The following is a 27,610-nucleotide window of genomic DNA, read 5'->3' as shown; positions in this document are numbered from 1 at the left end:
CCCCTCAATCAAAACCACCAAACATCATCCCCAATCTCCAATCAACACCAAAAACACAACAATCACAGTTCCCCTACTTTTACTGGCGATTCTCTAGCCGCCATTAACCTCCTCTCCGAGCTTCGCCAGCATCCATTCTCCAGCACGCCATCACCTACAACCCATCCCAACAGTCCGACCACCAATTCAAACCCACCGCAACATAAAAAGTAAAAAAAACAATAAGGCAGTACAGGACCATTCCCTTATCTTGGGCTCGCAACTACGCCATTAACAGTTTTTCGAAGCTTCGACAGCCCAATAAACGCAACAGTCCCATAACTTAAACAAAAGATACCCTAACATTATCTAGTTTAATCAATTCGACAATATCGCCGAATAACTACTGGCTTAACAAACTGAAAATGAATAGAAACAGTTGACAGTAGAATTTTGTCTGTATACCAGTAAAATTCTAGATTCCGTGAAATAGAAAAAAACTATTTACTCATCTGTATTAAAACCCGACGAATCCCTCCTAGTCCAAGCCGTCGCACTCCGATGCTCTAGCCAACGAGCTTTCATCTCCGCCTCCATTTTTATCATTTTTTATTCTCCAAGAACCTTATTATCTAGAACAATGTGTTTATATACTTGGGTCTGAAACCCAAGCCCAACACAGACTCGGGCCCAGAAACCAGGCCCACATATCCAAATCCAATACAACTGATTTTTAAATAGATAATTTAATTAATTAATAAATAAATAAAATAAATATGTATTTTAAATACGGGCGTTACAGTTGCATTAGGATTATTTTTCAACATCCCATCCGAGATTAATCCAACATAGCGTTCCACTAATCCAAGATTAATTTTTCAACTATAGCGTTCCACTAATCCAACATCCCATCCGAGATTATTTTTCACATTTGCATTGGGCAACTTCACCTTGTTTTTCACCAAAATGGTGATAAGAGGGGGAAATACTATCTACGTAGAGGTGATAAGAGGGGAAAAATATTGACTTGCATTGGGAATGCTCTAATAGTCCAAATGTATAACATGATTATAAATTATCATCCAATAGTTCTAAACAAACCATAGAAAGAGTTTTAAACAAATATAGCAACAATACCATAATTAATTACAAAAAATAGTCCAAAACCGAATTTGTACCTGATGCAAAGAACTAGCAACCTTCTTCAATTTCTGACTGGAACAAATAAACAAAAAGAAAAAAAAAATTAGATGTTATAGGCTAGAGAGAGAGAGATAGATCGAGAGAGAGACCAAAAGATAGAGACACTGACAGATTGATCGAGAGACCAAAAGATTGAGAGAAAGATCGAGAGATTGAGAAGGAGTACTTGCGAGAGAAAGAGCTCGAGAGAGATGAGTGGCGGCTATGAGAGACTGAGAGAAGAGGTTGATAATTTGGGAAATAGGGTTGGCAAATTTTTTTGCCCTAGCGAGAAAATAATCCATATTTTCCCAAAGATTTGGGGGGGGGGGAGTGGATCCAATTTTATCGGCTTCTCACGGGAAAATCACATTTTTCCGGGCAAATAAAGATTCTGTTTGCCAGCTCCTATTTTGGCAAACAATCACTATTTAAGTGGGAAAATAGGATTTGCCAGCCGGTTTGCCACTAAACAAACACAGCCTAGTGTGTCACTGTAACAAACCACTCCCAATGCGCCACGTACACTGAGCTATCTTAATTGTTAAAAAAAGGAATCAGTGGGCTTGATTAGCAAGGCAAGTGAAACCTATAAAAGGGATCCTCGATCAACATTCTTCTCAACTCCAAAAACCAAAAAAAAAAAAATGGAAATGGAAATCGACTTCCAAGAATACCAACTCAGTTCCGAACTCCACGGCCACGAGGATGACGTAAGCTTTATTCTTCTTTCTATTCATTCACTCCGCAACTCGTTGACTCATTTGACTAAAACCCTAATTTTTTTTTGTTCACAGGTCCGTGGAATCTGTATATGTGGCGACACCGGATTCGCCACGTCATCAAGAGACAAAACAGTTAGATTCTGGTCAATTGACAATAATAATAATAATAATTATAAGTTGTCAAAGATATTATTAGGTCACACTAGTTTTGTTGGACCATTAAGTTGGATTAAACCTAATGATGAGTTTCTAGAAGGTGGGATTGTGTCTGGTGGAATGGACACACTTGTTTTGATTTGGGATTTGAGGAGTGGTGAGAGTGTTAACAAATTGGAAGGACATAAATTGCAGGTTACTGGTTTGGTTGTTGAGGATAATGCTGATGTCATTTCAACTTCTGTTGACTGGTAATTTCTACATTCTTTATTAGTTCACTTTTTAAATGCCTAACTATGTGTTATTTGTTGAATTATTGATGTGTATAGTGTTATTTTAGTTGGACAATTGCCACACTGCATTGACATTCATATAATAGACGTTACATAATTATGTTTGTCACAAATCTGGTTGCGTTTTACTAGATTCTTTGGGGAAGTTTTGAATAAAGAGATGGCGAGAGATTTCCAACTGAACTGTTATCTGTAGCATTAAATAATTAACACGAGAGATTTCTCATAAATGTCGCAATTCTGTTTGAGCAAGTTTTGAAATTCTTTTATATAGAAATGGTGAGAGATTTCCATTAAATAATTAACACTTCTCTCGCCCTGGTTTGTAAAGTTCAAGGGGCAATGGAGTTATGAGATTTTAAGCGTGTTAATTTGGTGGACGTATCTAAAGCCTATAAGTGTAGTACGTGTGGCTTTTAGGAAGGCGTGGAGAAGTTGGATCGGTGGAACTTCGATTTTATTTTTGTTGAGGTGAATAAGTCTATATAGGTTGGTCTAGATGTCTAGGCATGGTGACCCATTGCCTGCCTTGCAGTTCCATCAATGTAGTGGTAGTGCTGGGTAGGATCGTTTAGAGAGCTAATGGGTTTGGGGTCGTATGTGGTTTAGGATGGCACAAGACAATTTGAATGTGGATGTGAATGAGTTTAGACTCTAGACACATTAGAAGGTTTTTTGGTTGCGTTAGAGGCAGTATCTCGGCTCACGATTAACCTTTCCATGTGCAAGGTGTATGGTGTAAGCGCTGTCCACAATTTGGTTGAATAAGATAGCATTTTGGAGTATTCAACTACCTACCTTCTGGCGTCCTACCTTGATTTGCCTTTGGGAGCCGAGTACAGGTTACTGCTTTATGGATATGTTGATTGAGAGATTTTAGCAGAAGCTACCAACTTGGTTCTTATTAAATTATACACTAATCAGTATTCCTATCTACTCCGTGTTCTTGTTTTGGCGTCCTGTTGGTATAGCTAAATGATGGGATAAGATAATGGCAGACTTTATCTTTTGGTTATTTGGAGGTGGAAAGACATTACCAACTCGTTACTGGGAGTTTGTATGCTTCAGGATCCAGAGGGGGGGGGGGGTCTTGGGATGAAGAAGACCCATCTTATGCATCATGTTCTTCTGAAAGAGAGAGGCTTTGGACGTAATTATTGTCTGTAGGCACAGGTCGAGTTTTTGAACTTGGGGAGTTGCAATTTGTTCATTCCGTGTGGGCAATGGTGCTTATAAGGTGATCATGAGGTAGGTTGAGGACTATAAAGAATATTTCGTATATGGTTGGGAAAGGAATAGAGTGGCGTGGGAGGAGAGCCTTGTGTGACTTTGACAATATTTTTATTCCATGTAAGAGTCTCAGAGAGGAGGAACTTTTCTGAAAAAATATTTATTGCAGGAAAGCAGAATTGTTTGGTAGAATGTTGACCTTAGACAAACTTTCACTGGTTGAGAGATTGAAGATTTAGCCCCCTTGTTTGCAAAGGTTAGGTGTCTCAGCCTATGCTGTCAATAGTGTCGCCCAGGTACTCAAGGGGTCAACTTTATACCTTGTTGTCAAACACGTTTCCATGACACTCCCAAGGCATCAGTTAGGAAGCCTAGCACCTTGCCCTAGCTACCATCTTCGCTCAATCACCAGGAGTAATATGTTTGGGACCATAAAAAATGAGGCCAGCGGCCATTGAACGTTTAGATTTTGGTATGCTACGTCGTTAGATCTTATCCTAGCCAACCTCCTGATCTCTCTCACCTCAACCAGCCTTGATTCCTTGAATACAGTTTGGGTGTTATGGCTCTTTAAGAGTAGTTTTCTTTTCATGTGTTTGGTTTTAGGTGAAACATTGGCTACTACCAACATACATGAGAGAAAATATTGTATAAAATTTTTATTTCTTTTTGTTATTGATCCGGGGAGTCAGTAAACACATCCTTATTCACTGTCAATTTTTGGTCAATTTGGGGTTTCTTGTACAAATCATTTTTACTTTTGCCTTTTTATTTGTCCTTTGTACTTTCTAATATGCATTATTGAGGGCTATCTTTTGTAGTACGATACGGCGGTGGAGAAATGGCCAACAGGTTGATTTATGGGAGGCTCATAAGGCGGCAATACAAGCAGTTTTAGAGCTACCCTCAAACGAGATTATTACAGGTATTGTTTTGATTATGATTGTTATTTCCTTTGAAATGTATTGTCTTGTTATATATCTCAAAAGGTTCAAATCTTCTTGATAAAGTTATCATTGTTTGTCTGGAACTATGATATGTCATTATTACGGTGAATTGTGAATGCTCGACACATAAAACAACAAAAAAGATGGTTCGACATTTATTTGATACTTAGTCTAAGTATGCTGATCTAAGTTTTCTGCCTTATTTGTCTAAAAGGAATCCAATTTATTTTGGCTTGGCTTATCTTGAGTTCAAGGCTTGTTTAAGATTGTTAGCGATCTTCAAATATAGCCAACTCTTGCAATTGTTGGGCTAGTTATCTTGTTCGTGCTGTAACTCTGGAAGGAGCTCAACACTTTCTAAGTTATCGTTTATATCTTATGATATCTGAGCGTAGGTTTTGATCTGGGAGGTTGTTTTTTAAATTCTGGTTAGCTGTCATTCTAAGAGAGCAAACGACTCTCCAAAAGACCCAATGAAGGGAAGGATGTGCATTGTTCGCAGTGCGAGACCATCTGAAGGTCTTCCCCTTTTTGTATTGAACAAAAAATGCAAGTGATGCATATCCGTGTGATGCAGTCACACTGCAACCATAAAGAGCCAAAAATGGTTCTGGATTATCATGTCCCTCCCATAGAGATATAACTAGGATCTTGTTTCGTGGTGACCTTCTATGTGTACTGCTGAATTGTTGAAACACCCCCAAGGCAGTGCTCAAACCAGTGGCTAGGATACATGCCAACTGCCAAGTTCTTGTGGAATGGTCCTTAAATGAATAAAAGTATAGAGATGCATCAAGCAAGCTTGTCCAGTAAGGAAGGTGATCTTGGTATCACAGATTCAAAGGAATATGTAGGTGAATAGAGCTGCCTGTTGTTTTCTTGCGTTCAAAGTTGCTGCTAAAGAGGACAAAATGTGGGAAAGATGGGACTGGGATCAGCATATTAAGAACACAAGTCAGTGGACTATGGAGATACGATACCCAAAGACTGGCCTTTGAAGTGGAGAAATGTTTAAATAGTGACGGCTGAAGATGTTAAGCATATGAGATACAATATCTTAATTGCAAATGACATACTACTTTGACACAATCCTTGTTGCCCAGACAAGCCTCTTATTTAAAGCCAGGGTGACTGGCCTTTGAAGTGGAGAAATGTTTAAATAGTGACGGCTGAAGATGCTAAGCATATGAGATACAATATCTTAATTGCAAATGACATACTATTTTGACACGATCCTTGTTGCACTGACAAGCCTCTTATTTAAAGCCAGGGTGCCCGAGAAGCATGAGTACATATACTACCATCAAATGCTCTTGCTGGAGAATTTATCACCAACAACTAATAGAATAAATGCATCCACCAACAGACCTAAGAACTCAAGAGGATCATTCCTGGTAGATATATAAGCAGGAACTTGAGCAGAGATTGAGTTGTGTGGACTCCAATGGCCAATTTAAAACTGCCTACAGAACTCTTAAAATCCCCAATGCACAAGAAAAAGGCACAACCTGGTTTGGGATAAGCTTGTATGGCATTCCTCCACTAAATGACGACTGTGTTACAGACAACAAGAAAAAGCTTATTCAAATGCTTGGATGTTGGCTATAGATGTCGACTTTGTTACAACAGAAGGCTTAATATATGTCGACATCTACCAGACGGCACACCATGTGAACGCTTGAGGACACAACACTACATAAACAAGTATCGGCAGAACTGTGTTCTTTTGCAACATGATTGATCCGTAGCCTTATTAAAGGGTTTGAGTCTTTTTATTCTCTCACCATTGATTAGCTTACATCCTTACTAGTAGGTTCTCATGTGAACAGTGACACTCTTATGTCGTTGGGCTTGTAAGATGCATGGATACATATGCATGTGCTGGAATCTAATATTTGATAGATCCGTATGGAAGTTGTTATTCAGGTCATGGATCCTCGTAACCTACTTCACATTTAAAAAATGAAGTCAGTATTTGGGTGATAAATATTCAACGACATATGGGTTATCGAAAATATATATATTTTCGATAACCCATATGTCGTTGAATATTTATCACCCAAATACTGACTTCATTTTTAAATGTGAAGTATATATATATATATATATATATATATATATATATATATATATATATATATATATATATATTCAACGACATAAAGCAAAAAAATTATTACGGGGTTGTGCAGGTCTCTTGGATGTATGATTACTTTTATTGAGAGATTTTTCTTTCTTCTATATCTAACTCTTACCACATTCTGACCTTGTGAAATACCGCCATACTTGAAACCTTATACCCGTGTCAGACAGTGACGCGCATAATTGTTTCTTTTTTACTCAGATTACTTCTATATCCTAAACCATTCGTTTCCACATGATCTATATCTTATTTTAACTCCCTAATAGAATCACACTTAAAAATCTCATCTTGCTTGTTATCTGTAATGATTCCCATTTAGACTATATTTTGTGCAGTTCTTATTATTAGTTTTATCTGATTTGGAACGTTTCCATTATATATGTTAGACGAAACAAGTGCAACCTCGAAGGGTGTCCTGTATCGTAAGAACAACTAATGAGGGTCTGCTATAAACAGTTAGTTTGATTCTATGAATTGTCCAAACGTGTAATTTAAATCTTCCTTGTGGGGTAGATCCACACTTTTAATTGCTAGGTGCTATAGAGTTCTTTGGAGTCCATCTGAGATCATTTTTGGGTATGTTCTGTGGTATGTGCGATACTTATTCCTTCACCCTTTACTGTATTATGACATTCAGGTTCAAGTGATACAACTTTAAAGCTTTGGAAGGGTAAAACTTGCGTGCACACTTTCGTCGGGCATACAGGTTTGTGTTTTATTTAATCCTGCATTCTTCTGTTTGAACTGAATTTTGTAATTTGGGTTTTTAACCTTAAGATTTTATGGTGCAATTTAATATGTTTGGTGCAACCATGAAATACTGGATTGGGAGCCAAATAAGTTGTACTCGAACTATCAAAATAAAGGATAATGGGCCTTAAAATGGGTAAGACCGTAAGAGAATGTGAGAAATCTAGATGGCACACACATGAGCAAAAGAGTGATACTGTGACAGCTCTAGAGCGAGATGCAGTTGGGTGTTCTTGGTGGTCCAAGGGATCAGATTAGGACCCAAGATCATGCAAAATACTGTAATGTAGTTTTATTGTCTTGAAAAGGCATGGGCTGACAACCTTTTGAATAGCGTAAGATACGGTTACCTGCTGTGAGATGACCAGTGTTTTTATTTTGCTCATAAATTCAGCAACTCGGGGTTGCATAATAAGTAATATCAGGCCGAGTGAGAGTTAGGTATTGGAAAGAGATAACCAGCTATGCAACAGATTAGAAAATAGAGTGTGTATTTTGTTGTTGTTGTGTTTTTTTTTTTTCCGTTTTGTATTAGAGTCCGTTTCTGTTCTCAACTCGGTCTGTCTTTTTTGTGTCTGAATTAGTGAATTTGATTAGCATGTTTTCTCCCATGATTTTTGATGCTTGTATAGATACTGTTCGAGGTTTGGCACCGATGCCTGGTTTGGGAGTTCTTTCTGCATCACATGACGGGTGAGTTTACTTTTACACTGTTGCATGCTTCTTCTGGTTAAAATCTTTGCTTTTTTTAGCAACTTATGTAACACTGAATATAATTAGTAGTTAACAATCATAAATTGCAGCTCATAATAGTACTTGGAATGCATTTATGCTGTAATTAGAGTATGCTTAGCGTCTAGACTTTAAATTGGTAGCGTGCACATCAAGTCATCAACTACAGATACTACCTTCGTTACGACTTAAGAGAGTGTGCATGTAACTTTGATTGGCCAAAGTAGCTTTGAACTAGTCCACCTTTTCAATGCATGAGAAAGTTGTGTGCATATATTTTGAATGGGGAATGCTTGTTAGGTTTGTAAATGAATTTATGGTGAATAATAATGTTTTAATTGCAAAATCCAAATATAAAGTCGATTAACGGGGAAATCTTCGTTATCTATTAAGAGACAATTTGTTTGTCGTGAAAGCTAGTGCGTGCTCGGTTTGAAGCAAATTTCCTCAAGTTTAAATCTCATTTGTTCTTAAATTTATTGTTAATATGGTGTTGTTAGTATTCACTTATACATGTTTAGATATTTAGGAAACAAAATAAAAAGAAATTTGGGAATCACACGTTAGAGTGCTGAGAACAAGTTTAAGTTTGTGGTTGGGGTAGGAGAACAAACTCAAAATCTGGATTGTCAAATGGTGATGAAAATGATGGATATAGGAATTTAAGTGGTGGCATTGTTATTGGATGCTGGTATTTTGTTCGGGATTCTAGAACAACAAGTGAAGTGAACGGGTTATCAGTGCATCTTTGTTGTTGATGAACACCATCTTTCAAGTTGAAGAGGTATTGGTAATTTGGTGTAGGACCCATAAAGAAAATTCCAGCATCCAATACACTCCAACCACTTAATTTAGCACCTTCATGCTCTCCAACCAGTCTGACGATCCAAATTGGAATTTCGTCCCACATCCGAACTACAAAAGTAATCTCTTCCCCACAAGCAGTTTTAGAGTTAAATTCCTATTGTTCAGACTTTGGACATACATTATAAGCCATTAATGAACAAAACCGAAGTTTTTTTTTGGTCAGTAAGCAAAACCAAAGCTACAATCAATTTCACAACTAATTGGGTTGGAATTAGCGCAATTTACTTCAAAGTGGATTTTCATTCTTATTCAAGACATGCTCATCCACGAGGTAAATCATGGCCACAATGAGGAGTGAGGGATGGTGTACTTACCTATAAGTTTTTGCAATTCTTCAAAGATGGTGGTTTAGTACCTCAATACTCTTGTTGTTCTTGGCCTGGAACTCTGGCCAGACCCATTTTCATTTTAAAAAAATTTTATTTATTTAGGCTACGTCGACATACATAAATGACATACACAATCCTACCTACCTACACAATGAACTAAGAGCTGATTTTTCTGGGGATGTGATCTCCACAACATGGAGATCATCTCCCTCAAAAAAAAAAAATCAGCTCCTTTGAACATGTCTAACCCTACCAAAAGTTAAGTTCAAGTTCGAAATTTATCTAACGGTCTAGAATTTTAACACTCTTTTGACAAGACTAGACACATCCAATTGAGCTGATTTTTGGTGGAGTTGCTATCCATGGTAGGGAGGTCATCTCCTACCAAAAATCAGCCCTAAGTGCAATGTGCAACTCCGCTGTAGGATTGCGTATGTTATTTCCGTATATCATTTCCTATTTGTGTCGTGTATAGTAGGATTTGGAGGCGTGCCCTTATTCAGCAACCCTCTTGGTATTTTATACTTTTCCTTTTTGTTTCTTGTATTTGTAGGGTATCTCATCCTCCGTGTATTTGTTTTTTCATTATTTATATAAATCCTGATTTTTGCCGGTCAAAAGAAAAAAAAAGAAGAAAAATAATGCAACTCAACATGCTTCTGCAATATATACTCTTTAATAAGGGTCAGATGATGTGAGGTAAGAGAATGACAGATAACACAATGATCTTCGTGAGATAGATAAAGAGAGAAAAGGAAGAATGTCAATAACAAAGACCAATTAGGTAAGTTTGAGTTATTGTTATCATAAATATTTGGTTATGCCTGAAAGTTGTTGGGTCAGGCTTAAAAGTGAATATGTCTGGTATTGCATACAAATATGTTTGTATATGTACCTCACACGATAATGCATGCCCCTAAGCAGATTTGTGGTCTTTTTCTTGTGTTGCTTGTATTCATGCCCACTTTCTCTTGGTCTCTGTGATGGTGAGATTATTCCGGTGGTTATATTTCCTGATTGGTCAACTGTTTTGCAATGATAGTTCTGTCAGGTTATGGGCATTAACTGGTCAGGTCTTGATGGAGATGGTTGGTCATACGTCAATTGTGTACTCTGTGCATGCACATGTTTCTGGATTGATTGTTAGTGGCAGTGAAGATCGTTTGGCGAAGATATGGAAAGGTTATCTATCTGGGCCTTTGAAATTCTTGGTGGATTTAAATTTTTAGCGTTTTTTAGAGGACACATTTTGGATTTGTTCTCTGTTTCTTATTTGGTTCTAACAATTTTATCGTTTGTCACACCATTACTTTAAGACGTTTACTCGCAGATCCTTGCAATAATATATGTATCACATACTGACCAGAGATCCTAAATCTGAGGCATATAAGTGAGGCCTTCGTTATGCTTAACAACCTGAGATAGCTGTTTGTACTCTTTTGGTTTTTACAGTAAAAAAACTTTAGGCGGGGCATTAGTGTAATGGAGCTTTCACGACCAATTTTTATTTCTATTAGTATTTCTCAAGTTTAGAATGAAAAAAATTCCAAAGATATATTATAAAGAGCCATGATAAAATAGAAAGTTAATAAATTAAGTGGTTGTTTTCTGCTTCTAACAATGACATCCTTTTGATAGGAGTACACCCTCTGGAATCCAACATATCTAACTATGCAGGAATACTTACATGGAAATCCGAACGCATTACATCTGATATCAGAATATCTTACGAAGTCCCAAGCTACAGATATGAAATAAAAAAGGAGGGTTTCTGGAAATGGAGTGCAGTTTGATTTATCCATTTATTATTATTTTTTTCTCTGGAACGATAATGTAATAGGTTTGATACGTACAAGCAGTACTACTTCCCATTTTTCTTCTATTTTCTTGTCAACTTATATAAACTTGGTAACATTTGTTTCTATTGCAGACGGAGTCTGTGTGCAGAGCATTGAGCACCCTGGATGTGTTTGGGATGCCAAATTTTTGGACAATGGGGATATTGTTACTGCATGTTCTGATGGAGTTGTACGGATTTGGACGCCGTGTAAAGATAGGATTGCTGATCCAGATGCGATAAAGTCTTATGCTTCACGAATTTCAGAGTACAAGTGCAGTAGGTAAATTAGTTTGCAGATGATCATTCTTCTTCAACTTGATGAAAATAATAAAACACAATGTTGTCAATGTACGCATTACTGTAAGGTAGACTTACATTTCTGTGGTCTTTGTTTGTATAACAGGAAGAGAATCGGTGGGTTGAAGCTGGAGGACTTACCAGGGTTGGAAACTTTGCATACTCCAGGTTTGATATTACTTAAAACCTATAGTAAAATGTTATATCAATTATTTTGTGGTTAATGGTTGCTCGTGTGAGTTACTTTTTTTTTTGATCGGTAAAAGTTAAATTTTATTAGATCAAAGAAATGTAGGTCAAGATAACCTACAATTACATAGAATAAAAATGAAAACAACCGCCATACTCGAGACTCTCTATACATAATATCTTTCCATCTAGCAACAAGTTGTTCAAAGCGAATGTTTCTTAGGTTCACATAAATTTTACTCCAATAACAAAGAATCCCTTTGATGACTAGTATGACTTTTTGGATCACCATAGCTTTACCCTCAAAGATGCGACTATTACGTTCCAACCAAATATCCCACATAATCGCAAACGGTAGCATGTTCCATATCTTTTGCCCTCTAGATGAAAATGACCTTGTATGCCACTGAGTAAGGAGATCAACCACTCAACCAGGACTAGGGCTGGTCATCAAGCTACCCGAGTCGAGTATTGCCATGCTCAAGCTCGACTCGCACCTTTAGCAAGCAAGCTCAAGCTCAAGCGCAACTCGAACTCGACTTCGAGCTTAATATGGAGCTCAAGCTTGACTCGTCCAGTTGTACTAATAGCTCGAGCTCGCCTTGACTCGTTTTGCACTACGAGCTCGAGTTCGAGCTCATTTATATGGTCTAAACTCAAACTTGAGCTTAAACTCAAAAAATAATGTCACCAAGACATCAAACAAGACTCAACATCAAATTTAATTAAGAGTCTACTCTGGAACAAAAAAAAAAAAAACCCTGCACCATTCCATTGCAATTCAATTTAAGTTTATAGTGCCAAATTAGTATAATATAATACTATAATCCACAATCCAGTACTTGTTACATTCCAAAATCCAAAAGACTTTTAATACCAAAAACAAGTCAGACTACGCCAATCTATCACTCTATCATCCAAAGACTTTTAATACCAAAAACAAAGTCAGACTATATCAATCTATGATGCAACTTTGAGTCTGACAACTGCAACATCTTGCTTTGAATATGTGCACATTGATCTTTGTCTTTGCCTTCTAAGGTGTGGGCATGCAAGCAAAAGTCCAATCACTAGAACGCAAAAAAAATTCTGTAATTGTACTCTGTACACAAGGCTCCATCACCTGAACACAAAAAAACCCTGTAAGTGTACTTTGTACACAAAGTTCCCTCACCTGAACACAAAAAAGAACCTGCAATAGTACACAAAGTGTTAGGTGCTCAGGTGTAAATGATATATAGCCTAAAAAGAGATGGCAAGTGGCGGCAATACCATATTACTGTAAAACTGACAAAGAAACAGCCTCCCATTTTCATCCTTGAGTAGATTATAAAATCAAAGGGAGGCTCACTTACAATCATTCCCAAAACTTACATTCATTCCCAAACCTTCTTGGAAGAGTTAATCATCATTATTCTCTTCCTCAACCTACAAAGTAAATTAAACACCCAATTTTATATCACAAGATAAGTATTTTAAAAGCATTATAACACACCAATTTAAGCAGAAAAATCAATTAAGCATTTACATTGAACAACTCTTCAATCCCACTATCACCACAACCAATCTCCGCTGCAAAGCAAAGCTTCAACTGCATCAGCCTTTAATGAGCTACGATACTGGTCAAGAACCCTACCACCAGCACTAAAAGCTGATTCCGAAGCAACGGTGGTAACCGGAATAGAGAGTATGTCCCAGGCTAGTTTTGAAAAGTGTCGAAACTTAAGAGTATTTGCTTTCCACCAACTTAAAGCATCAAAATCATCATCCTTTTCTCCAGGTAGGTAAATGCTTCTTCTAGGTATATATCCAACTCAGATTTGTTTGGTTGAACCATATCCAATTGCCTCGCCCACGTATCAAACTCATTCCTACTTTTTAGTTTTCACCTTTGAAGTACCGACTCCACTGCCACTAGCTACACTACTAGCATTTCTTTCTGCGTCTTTTGAAAGACAATCATTAAACAAGTCGTACAAAGCATCTTTAACCTCATCCTTACATATATGAAGTTTAGCGGGTGGATAAATCTTAGGAAAACAGAAATTAATCAATACCATCTTATACCAAGGATCTAAAACTGCTGCAAGTGCCATTAATAGGTTGCACTCTCCTCAATATTTGTCGAACTTATCCTTCATCTCTTTAGTCATGCTCCTAATATACTCTCTCTCATCAAATATCATGTCATTCAACAATTCCTTTATTTTCCAAATTTCAAGGAGAAACTGATTTGAAGTAGGATAGGAAGTTCCAGAAAAAATAAGTGTGGCTTCATAAAAAATCTGTAAGAACTTGCACACCTCTTCAGCTCGCTCCCAATCCTCATCAGATGGTAACCAAACATAGTTGGGTTCTCTATCTTGGTACCTCACAAACACATCTTTGAACTCAATAACAGTTGCTAACATAGCATAAATAGAATTCCAGCGAGTAGAAACATCCAAAGGCAAGCTTTTAGAGGTTGCAATTGGCAGATGCAATTGCTTGACAATTTCATTAAACTTGTTAAGTTGTGAAGGAGTCAAAGTGATATACTTGACACTCTCCCGCGTTTACAATCACTCCTGCAATCTCCTTCAACCCATCTTGCACCATGAAGTTCAAAATATGAGCACAACACCGAACATGAAATATCTTTCCACCAAACAACATGTTCCCATTGGGCAAAAATAGTTTTCAAACTACTTATAGCTTTGTCATTTGAAGATGCATTGTCTAGGGTGATTGTTGAAATCTTAGTTTCGAGTCCCCACTCAATAAGACACTCATGAATTGCATCTGCAATGGCAACACTAGTATGGGGAGGGGGCAAACGGCAAAAGTTCAAGATATGCTTTTGTAACTTCCAATCAGAGTCCATGTAGTGTCCAGTGAGGCACATGTACCCCACTTTGATTTGAGGTCCACAAGTCTGAAGTTAGACTAACTCTATCAACACTAGCTAACTTTAACTTCAACTTAGCTTTTTCACAACCATAAACTCTTATGCATTCCTTCCTAATAGCCTTGCGTTTCACTACCTCAAATCATGGGTTAAGCATTTTACAAAGCAACAAAAAGTACTCATGTTCAACCAGTCTAAAAGCGTACTCATGCACCATAATCATCTTAGCAATTACTTCTTTTATCATGTCTTTATCAAACTTGTAAGCACTTAAAGAACTACCACTATCAGCACCACAGTGCAATAGATGTTGCTGGCCCTTACCAGAGATGCTAGCCTTTTGAGGTATACAAGTAAGTCGGTGCCTAAGAAGGCTACTCGTAGACCCCCTAGTAATCGCAAGTTCTGTAAAACAGTGGCTGCATTTCCCTTTCTTATTCCCACCCACTATTACTTCAGTAAAATCTTTCCAAGCTTTTGACGTCTTCGCGAGTGCCTTCCTCTTTCGTGTCGTCATGGCTTCGTTAGGAGGCTGATCACCTATAGGTGGAACAACACTATTTTCAGCTTGCACAACTGCACTACCATCAGTTAAAGAAGTTATGGTGGGTTGTTGCGTAGAGTTGGAAGCCATTTGTTGTGACATATCTGTAAAATAGAATTAAGGACAAATCTAACATGTAAGTGAAATGCAACCACTGAAAATTAGCTTATATAAGTAGCATACTAGCATTTCAACAATCGCCACTGCCTATAACCATTATATTATAATATATGAGTAGATCCACAGTAAAAACGCACCAAGTTCAAAACCTAAAAAAAATACAATTCCTAAACCAATATAGAAACATTTCATAACAAACCCAAAACACCCAACAGAGAAAAAAAATACACAGTTTCCATTTCAAATTAAAGTAAAAATAGTTATTTTACCTGAAAACACAAGTTCCAAACAATAAAATAAAACCCCATCTTGCAAAATCAATAAGTAGTACCACTGAAATGAAGAAAACATTCGCAAACCAAACCGATCTTAAACCAAATAACAAAGTAAGTAGGAAAGGAAATACCTTGAAGTTAAGATGAATGTGAGCACCAAATAATAAATAAGATGGGTGGTGCAACTGTGCAAAACCACTTCACAAACTTAACCAAACTTAACCTGGAAAAAAAAACCCCATCATTTAAGATGATTGTGAGCAAAAAATAATAAATGAAAATGTGAGCAAAAAATAATAAATGAACAAGTAGAAATTGAAATAAATCAAATTGCTAACCTTAAATTGTAAGTTGTTTTGAGTTAAAGAGATAAGAGTTCAAGAGAAGATGAAAGAGAATAAGATGGAGCCGGCTGTTGGAGTGTTGGGTGTTATGGTTTAAAGTGTTCAGTTGTTTAAATACATTGGGCAAGTGGGCAACTGGGTACGGGCTAATGGGCCGTAGCTTCATGGGTTGTGGGATACTGGGATATGAATTATATACTAGGTAGTAGGTATGGGACTATGGGCTTGTAACACGAGTAGCTCATGAGCTACTCGAGCTCGACTTGAGTAACTCACGAGTAGCTCGAGCTACTCGAGTTACTCGCCATTTAGAACGAGCTCTAAATTAAGCTCAAGCTTGACTCATACTTTTGTGCGGACGAGTTTGAGTCGAGCTTTGGACGAGCCGAGCTAGAGTTACTCGCGCGCAGCTCGACTCGGTGACCAGCCCTAACCAAGACAGACCCAAACCAACCCAAACTCGCAATGAAAGAAAGACCAAACCATCCAAGAAAAAGGACACCACAAAAGCACACGATTAACCGACATTATTTGAGGCAGCTTTTGTAATTGGTTATAAATTTGAGGCATCTAAATAGATTTTTTTTTACAATAGATACATGTCCTCTAATCTTGAATTACTTGATGCATGTCATAAGATGTATCCGACACATAAGTTCAAGTAGAAAATACTCCAAATAGTTTAATGTAGGATCTTTTCTTTAACCATTCGAGGTATGATGACCCTGATATTCTTGGAATGTTGGTTTGTTAATTCCATAATTCTGAAGCTCTATCGGACATAGACACTATACCAGTATTCTTGCAACCTAGGACGGATCTCTACATTTATGAAACTATATTTTCTAATAGTGAGCTTAACTAAGTAACTAACACTGATTTTTGGTGTACATGGAAAGTGGCCAAAACTCACACGTCATTACAATATTGACAAACCATTGCAATTATGATGTCAATTTAACATATATCTTACAACAAAGATTGTTTGTTGATTGCCATACATGTCCAATGACTGTCCTAAATTTTCCAATGCAATACTCTTTTGGTGATCAGGTACCACTGACGGGCAGACAAAAATTGTGAGGGAAGGGGATAATGGGGTTGCTTACTCATGGAATTCTAGCGAGCAAAAGTGGGATAAGGTATCTTGAAAAATGAAATTAGTTTTTTTGAAATAGTTTATTTAGTTTTTGCTAATTTTTTGCAAGCACTTGGTAATATGTATTTGAGGATGCCTATTTAGAAAATGTATACACATTTTTTATGCTAATAGCTCGTGAGGCACGGGGCTTGCCCCTCACAGCCGCCCACAGGCCACAGGCACGAACAACCACCGAGTTTTGTTTACAAATGGTGAACACAGTGGCGACTGCTATAGGCATGGGCAAAGTGAATTTATTTACATTTTTCTCTTAGGATCATTACTTATATTAATGCAAAAGCAGTTAGTATAACAAAAGTATTAGTGGTGAGGGAGAGATTCACCAAGGTGGAGGAAAGTGCACAGAAGAACAAGAAAAGGAGTCAACAAGAAAAACTCAATAGACTACTCCGTAACAAGTTGCCCCCAATTAGCATATGCTCCTCAAACTGATGACTTCTCCAACTTTTCCTACTCGATAAGAGGATGACCAGACCCTAACTTTACCTTATAAGATTAATAATATCTAATCCACAGCTCCTATCTGATTTTTGAATATGACGATATCGCTAGTTCTCTTTTCCAAATTTCCACACTATGCGATATGCTACTACTGGGATCTAGTTCCACACCTGTGCTCCTATCCCTGAAGTTTACTGCCTCTATATTTACATTAAACACAAAATATAGTGTGTATCAACACATACGATCTTAGTTTTTGGAGTTTTCATTTCCCTCTATATTCAGTCCAGAGCCATAGGTTGTTTTGTTAATCAGTCACCACTTCAGTTCTTATCATCGTTGTCCACCTCTCACTCATTTGTAAACCTCAACCTTCCGACTGTTGGCATTCTTGTTTTTGATGCCTGCCTGACCACACAATCTCAGTCAATTTTTTTGTTATTTTTTATTATTAGCATTGTTTATCCACGTGTTGGAAGTATTGTTCTTTTTATCTGTAAGTACTTATTGGAAGTGCTTATACATTAAGCATATGTACTCCTTTCTAGTTTTTACTTTTTATATATCCGATCAAAAAAGTTTGTAGTTATATCCTTTGTAGTCTTAAAAGGATCTTGTGATAGAGAAATAAGATATTATTATCTTTTTTATATCAAGTTGAAAGTCTGAATTTACATATTTGCCTTTAGGTTAGATAACATGTTACTATATGCTCCATATTGCGTAATACTCTTCATATTCCATCAAGATGGAGATAAGATGTCTGTCAAGCCCAGCTTGGACACATTGGAGCGGCGGACAGTAGGTCTAAAGATTTGGTGAATATGTCAGCCAACTAATATGAGGGATAAACAATGTGAACCACAATAACTCTAGATGGAATTTTCTGATGAACAAAGGGCAAATGAACTTCAGTATGTTTAATTTTCTCAAGCAGAACTGAATATGAAGTGTTTCCACCTTCACCTGGGGAATGGGATTCAAGGGGTTAAGGAATGAAGTTCGAACTATCAAAAAATAAAATAAAAGTGAAGTGTTCCCACATCACAATGGAGGTTAGACTCCGTTGGATGTGGAAAGGCCTATTCAGTCAGAACTCAATAGTGAATTGAGCCATAGTATCTTATATGCACCGTTTGCTATCGCTCAGTATTCGGCTCCACTGATGATATTGAGACAACCTTTGCGGCTTTCTTTTCCACGAGACAAGATGGCCACCTTAGAAGGTACAAATTCCAGAAGTGGATTGAAGATCAGTAAGGGGTCCTGCATAATCAACATCAAAGTAGTTAACTAAATCACGAGTCAGTGGAGAGGTAAACAAACTAATTCTAGGAGAAGACTTGAGATATCGCCAAACCATGTGTAGATCATGGAGCATGCAATCGACTCACCCCAGAAGAAATGTCTGGTATAGAGTTGGTTGGCTAGATAAGTTGATCAACTAGTCTATGCTAGATACTTTAGTTAGGGAGGGGATCATTGGGTCCATAAGAGTCTTATGTATATGTAATTTCCTCAAGGATTTTAAGAATGTGTTAACGACAAAAACCCCTGAACCTGTCCCCGATTGTCACTTACACCCAAAACATTTTTCTAAGTGAAAAAATCTTGAAGTTGCAACTACTAAACATAGTTGTTTGTTTCATGGATGGCGTTACCGCGTTAGCAATAAATGATATCATATTCATTTTCTTATGACGTCATCGATAATTTTCCTTACTTTGGCACGTGCCTAATGGATGAGGTGGAAGTCAATGCCAACTCAGATAATTTTCCTTACTAAACTTGCGCGCCTCTACACTTGAACCAAATCGAAATCGATTGCCAAAGACTTAAATCCCCAAAATGAAAACCCTAGGTCACAAATTGAAACCCTAGTTCACAAATGGAAATCCCTACATCACAAATTGAAAACCTTAGGTCACAAAATTGATAAAAATTTGCAAACAATGAAGCAAAAATTAATAACAATACCTATTACATACCTGAATTCATGATAGAATTCGTAGAATTGAAGAGAAATCAAACAATTTGGTAGTTAGGGTTTCTTTCTTATGGCTATGACCGTTGGAATAGGAGAAGAAGATGATCAATTCATGCAATTACAGATGACCGTTGGAGTTGACTCGCTAATTGACTTCTACATCATCCATTTCTTTCTTGCCACATTGGAAAATAAATTACAAGGTAAAGAAAATGATCGATGAAGTCATGTAAAAATGAAAATGACATTATATATTTCTAACGCCATCCATGAAACTAACTGTTGCGTTTGGTAGTTGCAACTTCAGGGTTTGTTTCACTTAGAAAAAGTTTGGGGGTGTAAGTGACAATCGGGGACAAGTTCAGAGGTGATTTTTGTTGTTAATCCTTTTAAGAATTGAAGGATTGGCACCAAGGAGTATGCTTCAGTTGTTGCTCGACGTATGTACACGGTGTCCTGTATCAGATCAGATATCAATTTTGCAGTTGGGGGTGCCTAGAAGATACGATCAAAATCTTGGAAAGGCGCATGCAGGTGTCATGCAAGTCCTAAAGTATCTGCACTGGAATAAAGATTTCATGGTATACAAGAGATCCGAGAGTCTCGAGGTAATGGATTATTTAGGCTCCGATTTTGCAAGATGTCGTGATGAACTAATTCTACATCAGGATATGTTTTCTTGATGGCAAGAGGTGCTATTTCTTGGAGGAATTCCAATCAGGGTTTGATAGGTAGTTCAACCATTGAAGCTTACTATATACAGCTTATACACGTGTTGTAAAGCTAACTTACTTTAAAGTTGAAACTTAAAAAAATTCATCACGTACAGATTGTTGACTCCATCCACTGCCCTATTAAATTTTTTGTGATGATTAAGCGGCTGTCTAGTTTGTGAATACGTCTCAGATGACATATTATTAAGCATCTACAGATCGAACACCTGTTTGTTTAGCAGAATATAAAGAACGCAGTCAGGGAAATATCTCATATCCACCTAAGGTCATGGTTGTAGATTGACCGAAGCTTTGACACCTTGTGTCTTTAAGGAGCATGTTACTCACACCCATGTGTTTAAGACCTTTGATTCAGTTGTTAAGTAGGATTGTTTTTGCCCATGCATAACTGCATAAGGGACACATGGGTGATTTGCATCACAAGTAGATAGCCATAGTATGTCATTTTTTAGCCTGAGATTATGCTCAAGACTCTCATTCCTTGACTGAGCATGACAAACAATTATGTTAGTGTCCTTCCCAGATTTTGGTGGATAGCTTTCGCTTGGTGGTTAGCTGTAATCTATTGGGCTGGGAGACATTTGCTTAAATCTGTGAAGCAGGATACTAATTGGAAGTACGTAGTGAGTTCAGAAACACCACTGTAAAACAAGCATTTGACTCAGTAGTGGTACTAAAGGTCATCAATGAAGTTGCATTTCTGTTATCATATGCACACGTATATTTTTGATTAGCCATTGGTGGTATTTACGAAATAAAAAAGATGTTGAGTCTCATTAAATTTCTACAAGAAAAAAGGATTCTTCGAAAAGTTAAAAAAGTACTATTTTTCAATGGTAGTAATCGGAAAGTCATTTCTTAAATTTAGTGTGGTACTTTCGGGCCAAGTGGAAGATTGTTGGGTTTTAGTCGAACCCCATGTGGCCCAACAACATTGCACAATTCCAAAATCAGTTGGCAATTATGTTGTATGGAATAAGAGAATTTTTTTTGGCCTCATTGGTTTGCTTTGATATTAGGCCATTGTCAAAGTTTTGAAAGCTTTGATGTGTTTCAAAACAATGTGTTGTATTGTTAATGGTGCAAATTTCTATCTCTCCTTAATTGCTCTTAGCACCCCATTTTTCTCCTATTGGGAGGAGAGTAGAAAACTCTAATCTTTACGATAAGATTCTCCACATTTAGTAATGTAAATGATGGGTGGACCTGTCCAATTTCAAGCCCAAGTCTTATTTTATTGTTGTTATTATTTTAACTTATTTTAATTATGTTGGTCCGTCATTGGTCTATTAGTTTGCTTTGTTGTCAAGCAAACCCTAGGTTATAAATATGGGCTTGTAATAGCTTAGAAGGTGGGTTGATTTTAGATTAATGAAAAAGTGTTAAAACTGAGGCTTTTAAGGTTTATTCCCGTTTCCCCTAATTGTAATTGAGGGTTCTATCTATGCTAATGATGTTTGATCAATTAATCAAAGCTTCCACCAATTAGATCACATCAAAGGGGTATCAGCAGAAGCTTCAATTAATTGATCCAACATCATTAGAATAGATAGAGCAATTAGGGGAAATGGGAATAAACCCTAAAAGCCTGAGCTTTAACACTTTTTCAGTAATCCAAAATCAACCAGCCTTCTAATCTATTACAAGTCTTTATTTATAACCTAGGGTTTGCCTGACAACATAGCAAACCAATATAATAATGACACATGGACCAACATAATTTAAATAAGTCAAAATAATAATAAGAATAAAATAAGACTTGGGCTTGAACTTGGACAGGTCTACCATATCATTTACATCAATAAGGTTTCAATTTCGCCAAAAGGTCGAGAATTATTTGCTTCAATCATATAAATGCACAATTATTTTCGCTAGGATCTTGGTAGATTTCCTAGCAGATGTGGAACCAAATCCCACGGGGTATCATAGTGTGCATGTGTCCTTACAATTGACTTTTTGCTCGTTTGAGTTATTGAGTTTGGGAAACCTTTGCTCATACATTTTGTGTGTGTGTGTGTGTGTGTGGTTACTCTTCCCTCCCCTATTTTCTTGTTTTATTAATTTTTTTGAAGGTTTGTTATGGATTCATATTTCCTATGTTATCTAGTTAATGTTTTTGGGCTACCTATCAACAAATATGGAAGGGTTCTAGGTAGCTTTTTCTTTCTTGTTTTTGGTTATTCATTCCTCATCGATTTTCTTGTGATCTATTTTTATTGCACGTTTGTTTGGATTTCTCAAGATGATACTTGGGTCTAAATATAATTTTTAAATTCTTTAGATTGGTGAAGTTGTTGATGGACCCGAAGATAACATGAAAAGTCCGGTCTTGGATGGGGTTCAATATGATTATGGTAACCTATTCTTACTTCATTATCGTTAGGTGGCTTCATTTGTATCACCTTCTTTCTTGATATTTCCCTGATCTTTATTATCTTTGCCCTTTAGTATTTGATGTTGATATTGGAGATGGAGAGCCTGTTCGTAAGTTGCCTTATAATCGATCAGGTATCTTTTTTATTCATAAGTGTGCATCATTATGTTTTCTCAACACTTTAATTTTAAGCACAAACTTTTTGTATGTCTCTCTCTCTCAGAGGATGCAATAACTTGTCAGTCCATATGTGTTTTCTAACTTTTTTTTTACGTAGGAAAATGTATTTAGTGGATGTATGGGTTGGTAAAGATTATTTTAATTATTATCACATAGGCACATAACATGGCTCAACACCCATCAGCACCAGTTGATGTCAAGGACAGTGGCCAGCACTCAGCACACCACCCTTACATGTAGTATAGATGGTATGTGTGTATTAATGTCTGGTGGAATATCAAATTCTGGAGTTATCACTACAGTCCGCAATACTTTTAGGTAATATATAATGAACTCCAAATGAGGCTCAAAGTAGATCTCATTTAAACAATATTGGAACTTGGAAATTCTATGAAAGTGTAGAATTGAAAGTCTTGGTATTGAGATAATTGAAAAGAGTTTCTGAATAGAGTTGTAGAAACAGATAATTCATTGAGTGCTGTTACAAATATGTACTGAAACTTTTTAAGAAGTACAATGGCGGACATTCATGACATTGACTGGTTGAGGTTTTTATAGTTTATTGATCTAAGATGTTGCTGTCATTCATGCAGAACTTTGTATAATCGTCTTCGTGAAGCTCTTATCTTTCAGTCTTTAACTTGATTGTATAATCATTGCCTTGTTTTCAGATAACCCATACAATGTTGCTGACAAGTGGCTACTTAAGGAGAATCTTCCTCTTTCATACAGAGAACAGGTTGTAGAGTTCATATTACAAAATTCAGGGCAAAAGAATTTTTCACTGGATACATCCTTCCGTGATCCTTACACTGGCTGTAAGTATTTATATTTAGGTGGTCCTACCAAAGTCAGCATAATAAGATTGATATGCTCATTGTCTAATGTTCACGGTCCCTGTGTTATTTCAGCTAATGCTTATGTACCTGGTGAACCTTCCAGATCATCTGGTATGTTTGCTTTTAAACTAGCTTTCATATTTTCAGCTATATTGGAACTTGTTATTCAATTTATGATCTATCCTCTTTCTCTGACAATCCTGCTTGACTGTGTCCTCAACACTATACACTCCAAGCTTAGTCCGTTTTCTGTTTTATGTATTTAAGTGTTTTATCGTACCCCAGTAATTTGGGAATAAGGCTTTGTTTTTGTTTTTATTGAACCAGGTGGTCCAACGAAACCTGTTTTCAAGCATATTCCTAAGGTATGTTCCCAAATCTTCTCATATTCCCCTTCTGTTTCCATATTTCATAAGCTTAGCAATTATAATTTATTTAAGTGGACTTCTGGCTGTGTGAGGTTGAGGCTATAATCACTATTTGGTATCATGGCTAGAATAATTAGTGAGGCTTGCTACCCGACGAGGTTACGACTAACTGAGAAATTGACCCTGCCAGAAATAGTTTGATATTAGACTCATTGGAAATCTGAGATGGGCTTACACAAGAAATTTGGTTCTGATTTTTGGTGGATATGATCTTCCAACCATCATGACATCATGATCATCTTTTAAAAAATATCAGCTCATTTGAAATGTCTTACCTTTTCAAAGGAGTTGAAAAGATGTGGACCATTCAGTCTTGATCACAACTTTTGGTGATGTTAGAAATGTTTGAATGGACTGATTACATTTAAAATGATCTCTATTGAGTAGATAATATCTACGAAAATCAGTCCCTAATTATCATTGTAGGCCCATTTAAAAAAAAATCCACTTGGGAGCTGTGTTATCAAAATCGTATGATTCCCGACTCAAATCATATGATTCAGATCGAGTCGAAGGCTTAAGAGTTAAATCGCATCATAGAGTCAGGACTTCTCAAAATTGCTCCAAAATCGCGATTTTGATCGTGGAATCGCACAATATTACGATTTTACGATTCTCAAAAATCAAAAGAAATGCGAAAATCTGAGTTCAAGAAGATCAAGTGCAGACAGAACAGTAGAGAAAGAAGGCAGAGAAAGAGAGGAAAATAGTAGAGAAACTTTGATGCCATTTCTCTCGTGCTTCCTTCTATTTGGGGTGGTTGTGGCTAAGTTTAAGTTGAAAAGGACGCGATCTAGGGTTTGAAGTTTTGAACTTGACGGGTGGAGATGTGGGGTCATAAAAAACTGGGCCAGTCTTAATTGACATAAGTTACTGGGCATCTTTTAAATGGGCTATGTTTTAAATCTATACCTAAATATGGCAAAGAGGCTTCTTTTAAACACGAACCATGTTATTGTTTTTAAGAACATCTGGTCCAATTCTACTTATGGACATATAAAATCTACTCTAAATGGGCTTTATGTATATAAATTAATAAAATATAAGCATATTATTTATTTAATTTTTTAATTTTTTATTTAATTTTGAATCTTACGATTTACGACCCGATATGATTCACGAGTTGACAACTATGCTTGGGAGTTTGCTTGGGAGTTATGTCTAATTTCTGATAATTGGGAGGGGGGCATCGAATTCCGAGTTCACATTCCTTGTAAACTTTATGTGAAACTATCTGTAATATTACCCGTTTTTGCTTTTACTTCCTTAGTCAATTACTTAATTGTACCTTCAAATTAGAGAAAAAAAATAGTGTTGGACGTTACTTAATTGTAGCCATTGACACTGGCTTCAGTTGATCTTTGGAAATTTGGTAGTCAGTTCACTATTTTCTGGTGATATTCTGCAAAGTTGTTGAGAATATTGGCAAAAACTGAAACGTTGCTGTAATATCAAAAATTTGAATAGAGCTTGCAGAGGGAAACATGATTCTCCTTGTATGACTTATTCTCCTTTAAAGTGTACCGATTCTCCTTGTATGAGGTTTTACTTCCCGGCCTTGGGAATTGTGTGCCCGTTCTTTAACGTACTCGTTTGACAGATAGTAACTACCTGACGTGGACATCAAGTCGTGATCCAGCCAAACGTGTAGGCGTCCTCTCTTTTAATTAGTTTGTTTTTTTAGTAGTAGGCACGTGGCATAGTTTGATTGGTTTGCTTTGTTGTCTCCAAGTAAAACCCTATTATAAATAAGGGCTTGTAATTATGTTTAGGAGGGAGTTGATGTTATTGAGTTATTTGAGAGATTAGAAATAAAGGTGTGATTTTTAGGTTTTATGAATAGCTGGGGTTCTTGATTATTTTAATTACAGTGTGGACTTAATTAAATTGTTTCTTCCGCCATTTGTTAGACATTACTTTTATTTATTTATTTATTCATTTTATTCTGTTTCATTTTTTCCAGAAAGGAATGCTTTTATTTGATGTGGCTCAGTTTGATGGGATTCTCAAAAAGATCAAAGAGTTCAATAGTGCTTTACTTGCAGATGCGGTAAATCTCTTGTATATTTTTAGTTTAAAGAATCCTCTTTTTTGCTTTGTTTTAGTCTATTATGCTGCTAATTGTTTCATTTTCTTTGTACTATCTTCTTCCTTATAGCAGTTCTGTTACTTTATTTGCATCTGTTTTTTTGTTTTATTTAACTTTCCCTGAGAATTGTATTAATATGTCGAAACCAATTGCAAAAGCAGAAGGATTCGGCATTGACGGAGCCTGAAATGTCAAGGTTGGAAGCTGTTGTTAAGATATTGAAGGACACATCACACTATCATATCAGTACATTTGCAGATGTTGACATTGCTTTGTTGCTAAAACTATTAATTTCTTGGCCAGATGCTATGATCTTTCCAGGTTTGTGTGCCTATATGTCTGACCCTAATCATTTTCGAATACCTTCCTTCTAATGCCCATTCCTGTTTTGCTGTTGTACTTTTGTGCTTCAGTATTTCTATTGCTGTAGGTGTATTGTACGTCTGAAATTACTTATTCTTGTGGGCCATCATACTGTATATTACTCTCTCTCAAGGAAGCTTCTTATATTAATAGCTTCAGTTTGTCATTTTTATACATCTACTTGTTCTTTGCTGGAGGACACTTCCACTTTTCCATTATATCTTGGGATTAACAGAGTCATTGAAACCCTCACCAACTTGGTTTTATTAACTTGGATGGTGTTGTGGGCCATCATCCTGTATGTTTTTGGAATGAGCACAAGAAACGTGATAATTTTGATATCGATAGTAGTAAGAATCTCAGCTAGCGCCTTGTAAGGAAATCAAAAGTTTTGAACTATTTGAAGTTCACCTGAAGGGCGGAAGGAATGTGATGTAAAGAGCCTTTCTGAGGTATCAGCGCTTCAGGGTTTTATATACATGTGAAGTTACAGAAACTATAGCTCCCATTAGAGATCGGTGGCTGAGAAAAATTCATTTTGCTGAGCCGTTTAAGTTTAGGGTTGGCCTGGGATGTTGTTTGCAAAGATTTTGAGGTTGTTAGTTTGTGCCAAGTAAGCTTTCATTACCATGAATAAAATGCTAACCGTCAGTCGATAAGTACAGAATTGAATTATCTTAGTGGGGACATTTTGTGTTGATATCTTAAAATTTCTCAAAGTACTGGTCACATGTAAGTTGCTTGGGCTAGCATGATTGGAATTTTTTCCAAGGGGTGCTTGGCAACCATTTTAGTTTGAACTAATTATGTCTTTAAAAGTAATTTTGACATAAACCTTTATGAAAGAAATGATACAAATGAGTTCTTTTGTATCCAAAGTATCATAACAGATTATTATCTTTTGTATCCAAAGGATCATAACAAATTATTGATTATAAATTAGATTATCATAGTGGTTGCCAAACGGCCCCTAAGGCGTTTCATTTTTGTGATAATATTAGCAAGAGTTAATCATAGAAACCTGTTCGTCTAATGTTCTCATGTGCATTATATTTTCCTTTCAATCTGCCATTGATCTCATGTGATAATATATTATGTGTGCAGTTATTGATGTTTTGAGAATGACTATTCTGCACCCTAATGGAGCAAGTTTACTTTTCAAGCATTTGAAAGACGGAAATGGT

General features: G+C 36.6%; 1 protein-coding gene across 5 annotated transcripts in view; it reads left to right on the top strand.

The window, feature by feature from the left end:
* Positions 1 to 1,716: 1,716 nt before the first annotated feature.
* The window catches only part of LOC147514552 (transducin family protein / WD-40 repeat family protein), a 32,718-nt gene continuing 6,824 nt past the window's right edge, over positions 1,717 to 27,610 (top strand). For all 5 annotated transcript variants that reach the window (XM_086583800.1, XM_086583797.1, XM_086583813.1 and 2 more), the window contains exons 1-17: positions 1,717 to 1,874; positions 1,959 to 2,293; positions 4,387 to 4,490; positions 7,293 to 7,361; positions 8,038 to 8,098; positions 10,376 to 10,515; positions 11,264 to 11,453; positions 11,577 to 11,638; positions 16,883 to 16,971; positions 22,435 to 22,507; positions 22,602 to 22,661; positions 23,379 to 23,525; positions 23,619 to 23,657; positions 23,874 to 23,911; positions 25,938 to 26,024; positions 26,225 to 26,384; positions 27,531 to 27,608. In XM_086583800.1, coding sequence (XP_086439926.1) covers positions 1,809 to 1,874; positions 1,959 to 2,293; positions 4,387 to 4,490; positions 7,293 to 7,361; positions 8,038 to 8,098; positions 10,376 to 10,515; positions 11,264 to 11,453; positions 11,577 to 11,638; positions 16,883 to 16,971; positions 22,435 to 22,507; positions 22,602 to 22,661; positions 23,379 to 23,525; positions 23,619 to 23,657; positions 23,874 to 23,911; positions 25,938 to 26,024; positions 26,225 to 26,384; positions 27,531 to 27,608 — 1,798 coding nt within the window. In that variant the 5' untranslated portion in view covers positions 1,717 to 1,808. The remainder of the gene's footprint in view (positions 1,875 to 1,958; positions 2,294 to 4,386; positions 4,491 to 7,292; positions 7,362 to 8,037; positions 8,099 to 10,375; positions 10,516 to 11,263; positions 11,454 to 11,576; positions 11,639 to 16,882; positions 16,972 to 22,434; positions 22,508 to 22,601; positions 22,662 to 23,378; positions 23,526 to 23,618; positions 23,658 to 23,873; positions 23,912 to 25,937; positions 26,025 to 26,224; positions 26,385 to 27,530; positions 27,609 to 27,610) is intronic.

Source organism: Coptis chinensis, chromosome 2 (assembly GCF_015680905.1).
Source record: "Coptis chinensis isolate HL-2020 chromosome 2, ASM1568090v1, whole genome shotgun sequence".
In the NCBI taxonomy this organism is placed as follows: Eukaryota; Viridiplantae; Streptophyta; class Magnoliopsida; order Ranunculales; family Ranunculaceae; genus Coptis; species Coptis chinensis.
Note: the sequence above shows the minus strand (reverse complement) of the source record. Positions and strands in the feature narration are given on the sequence as shown.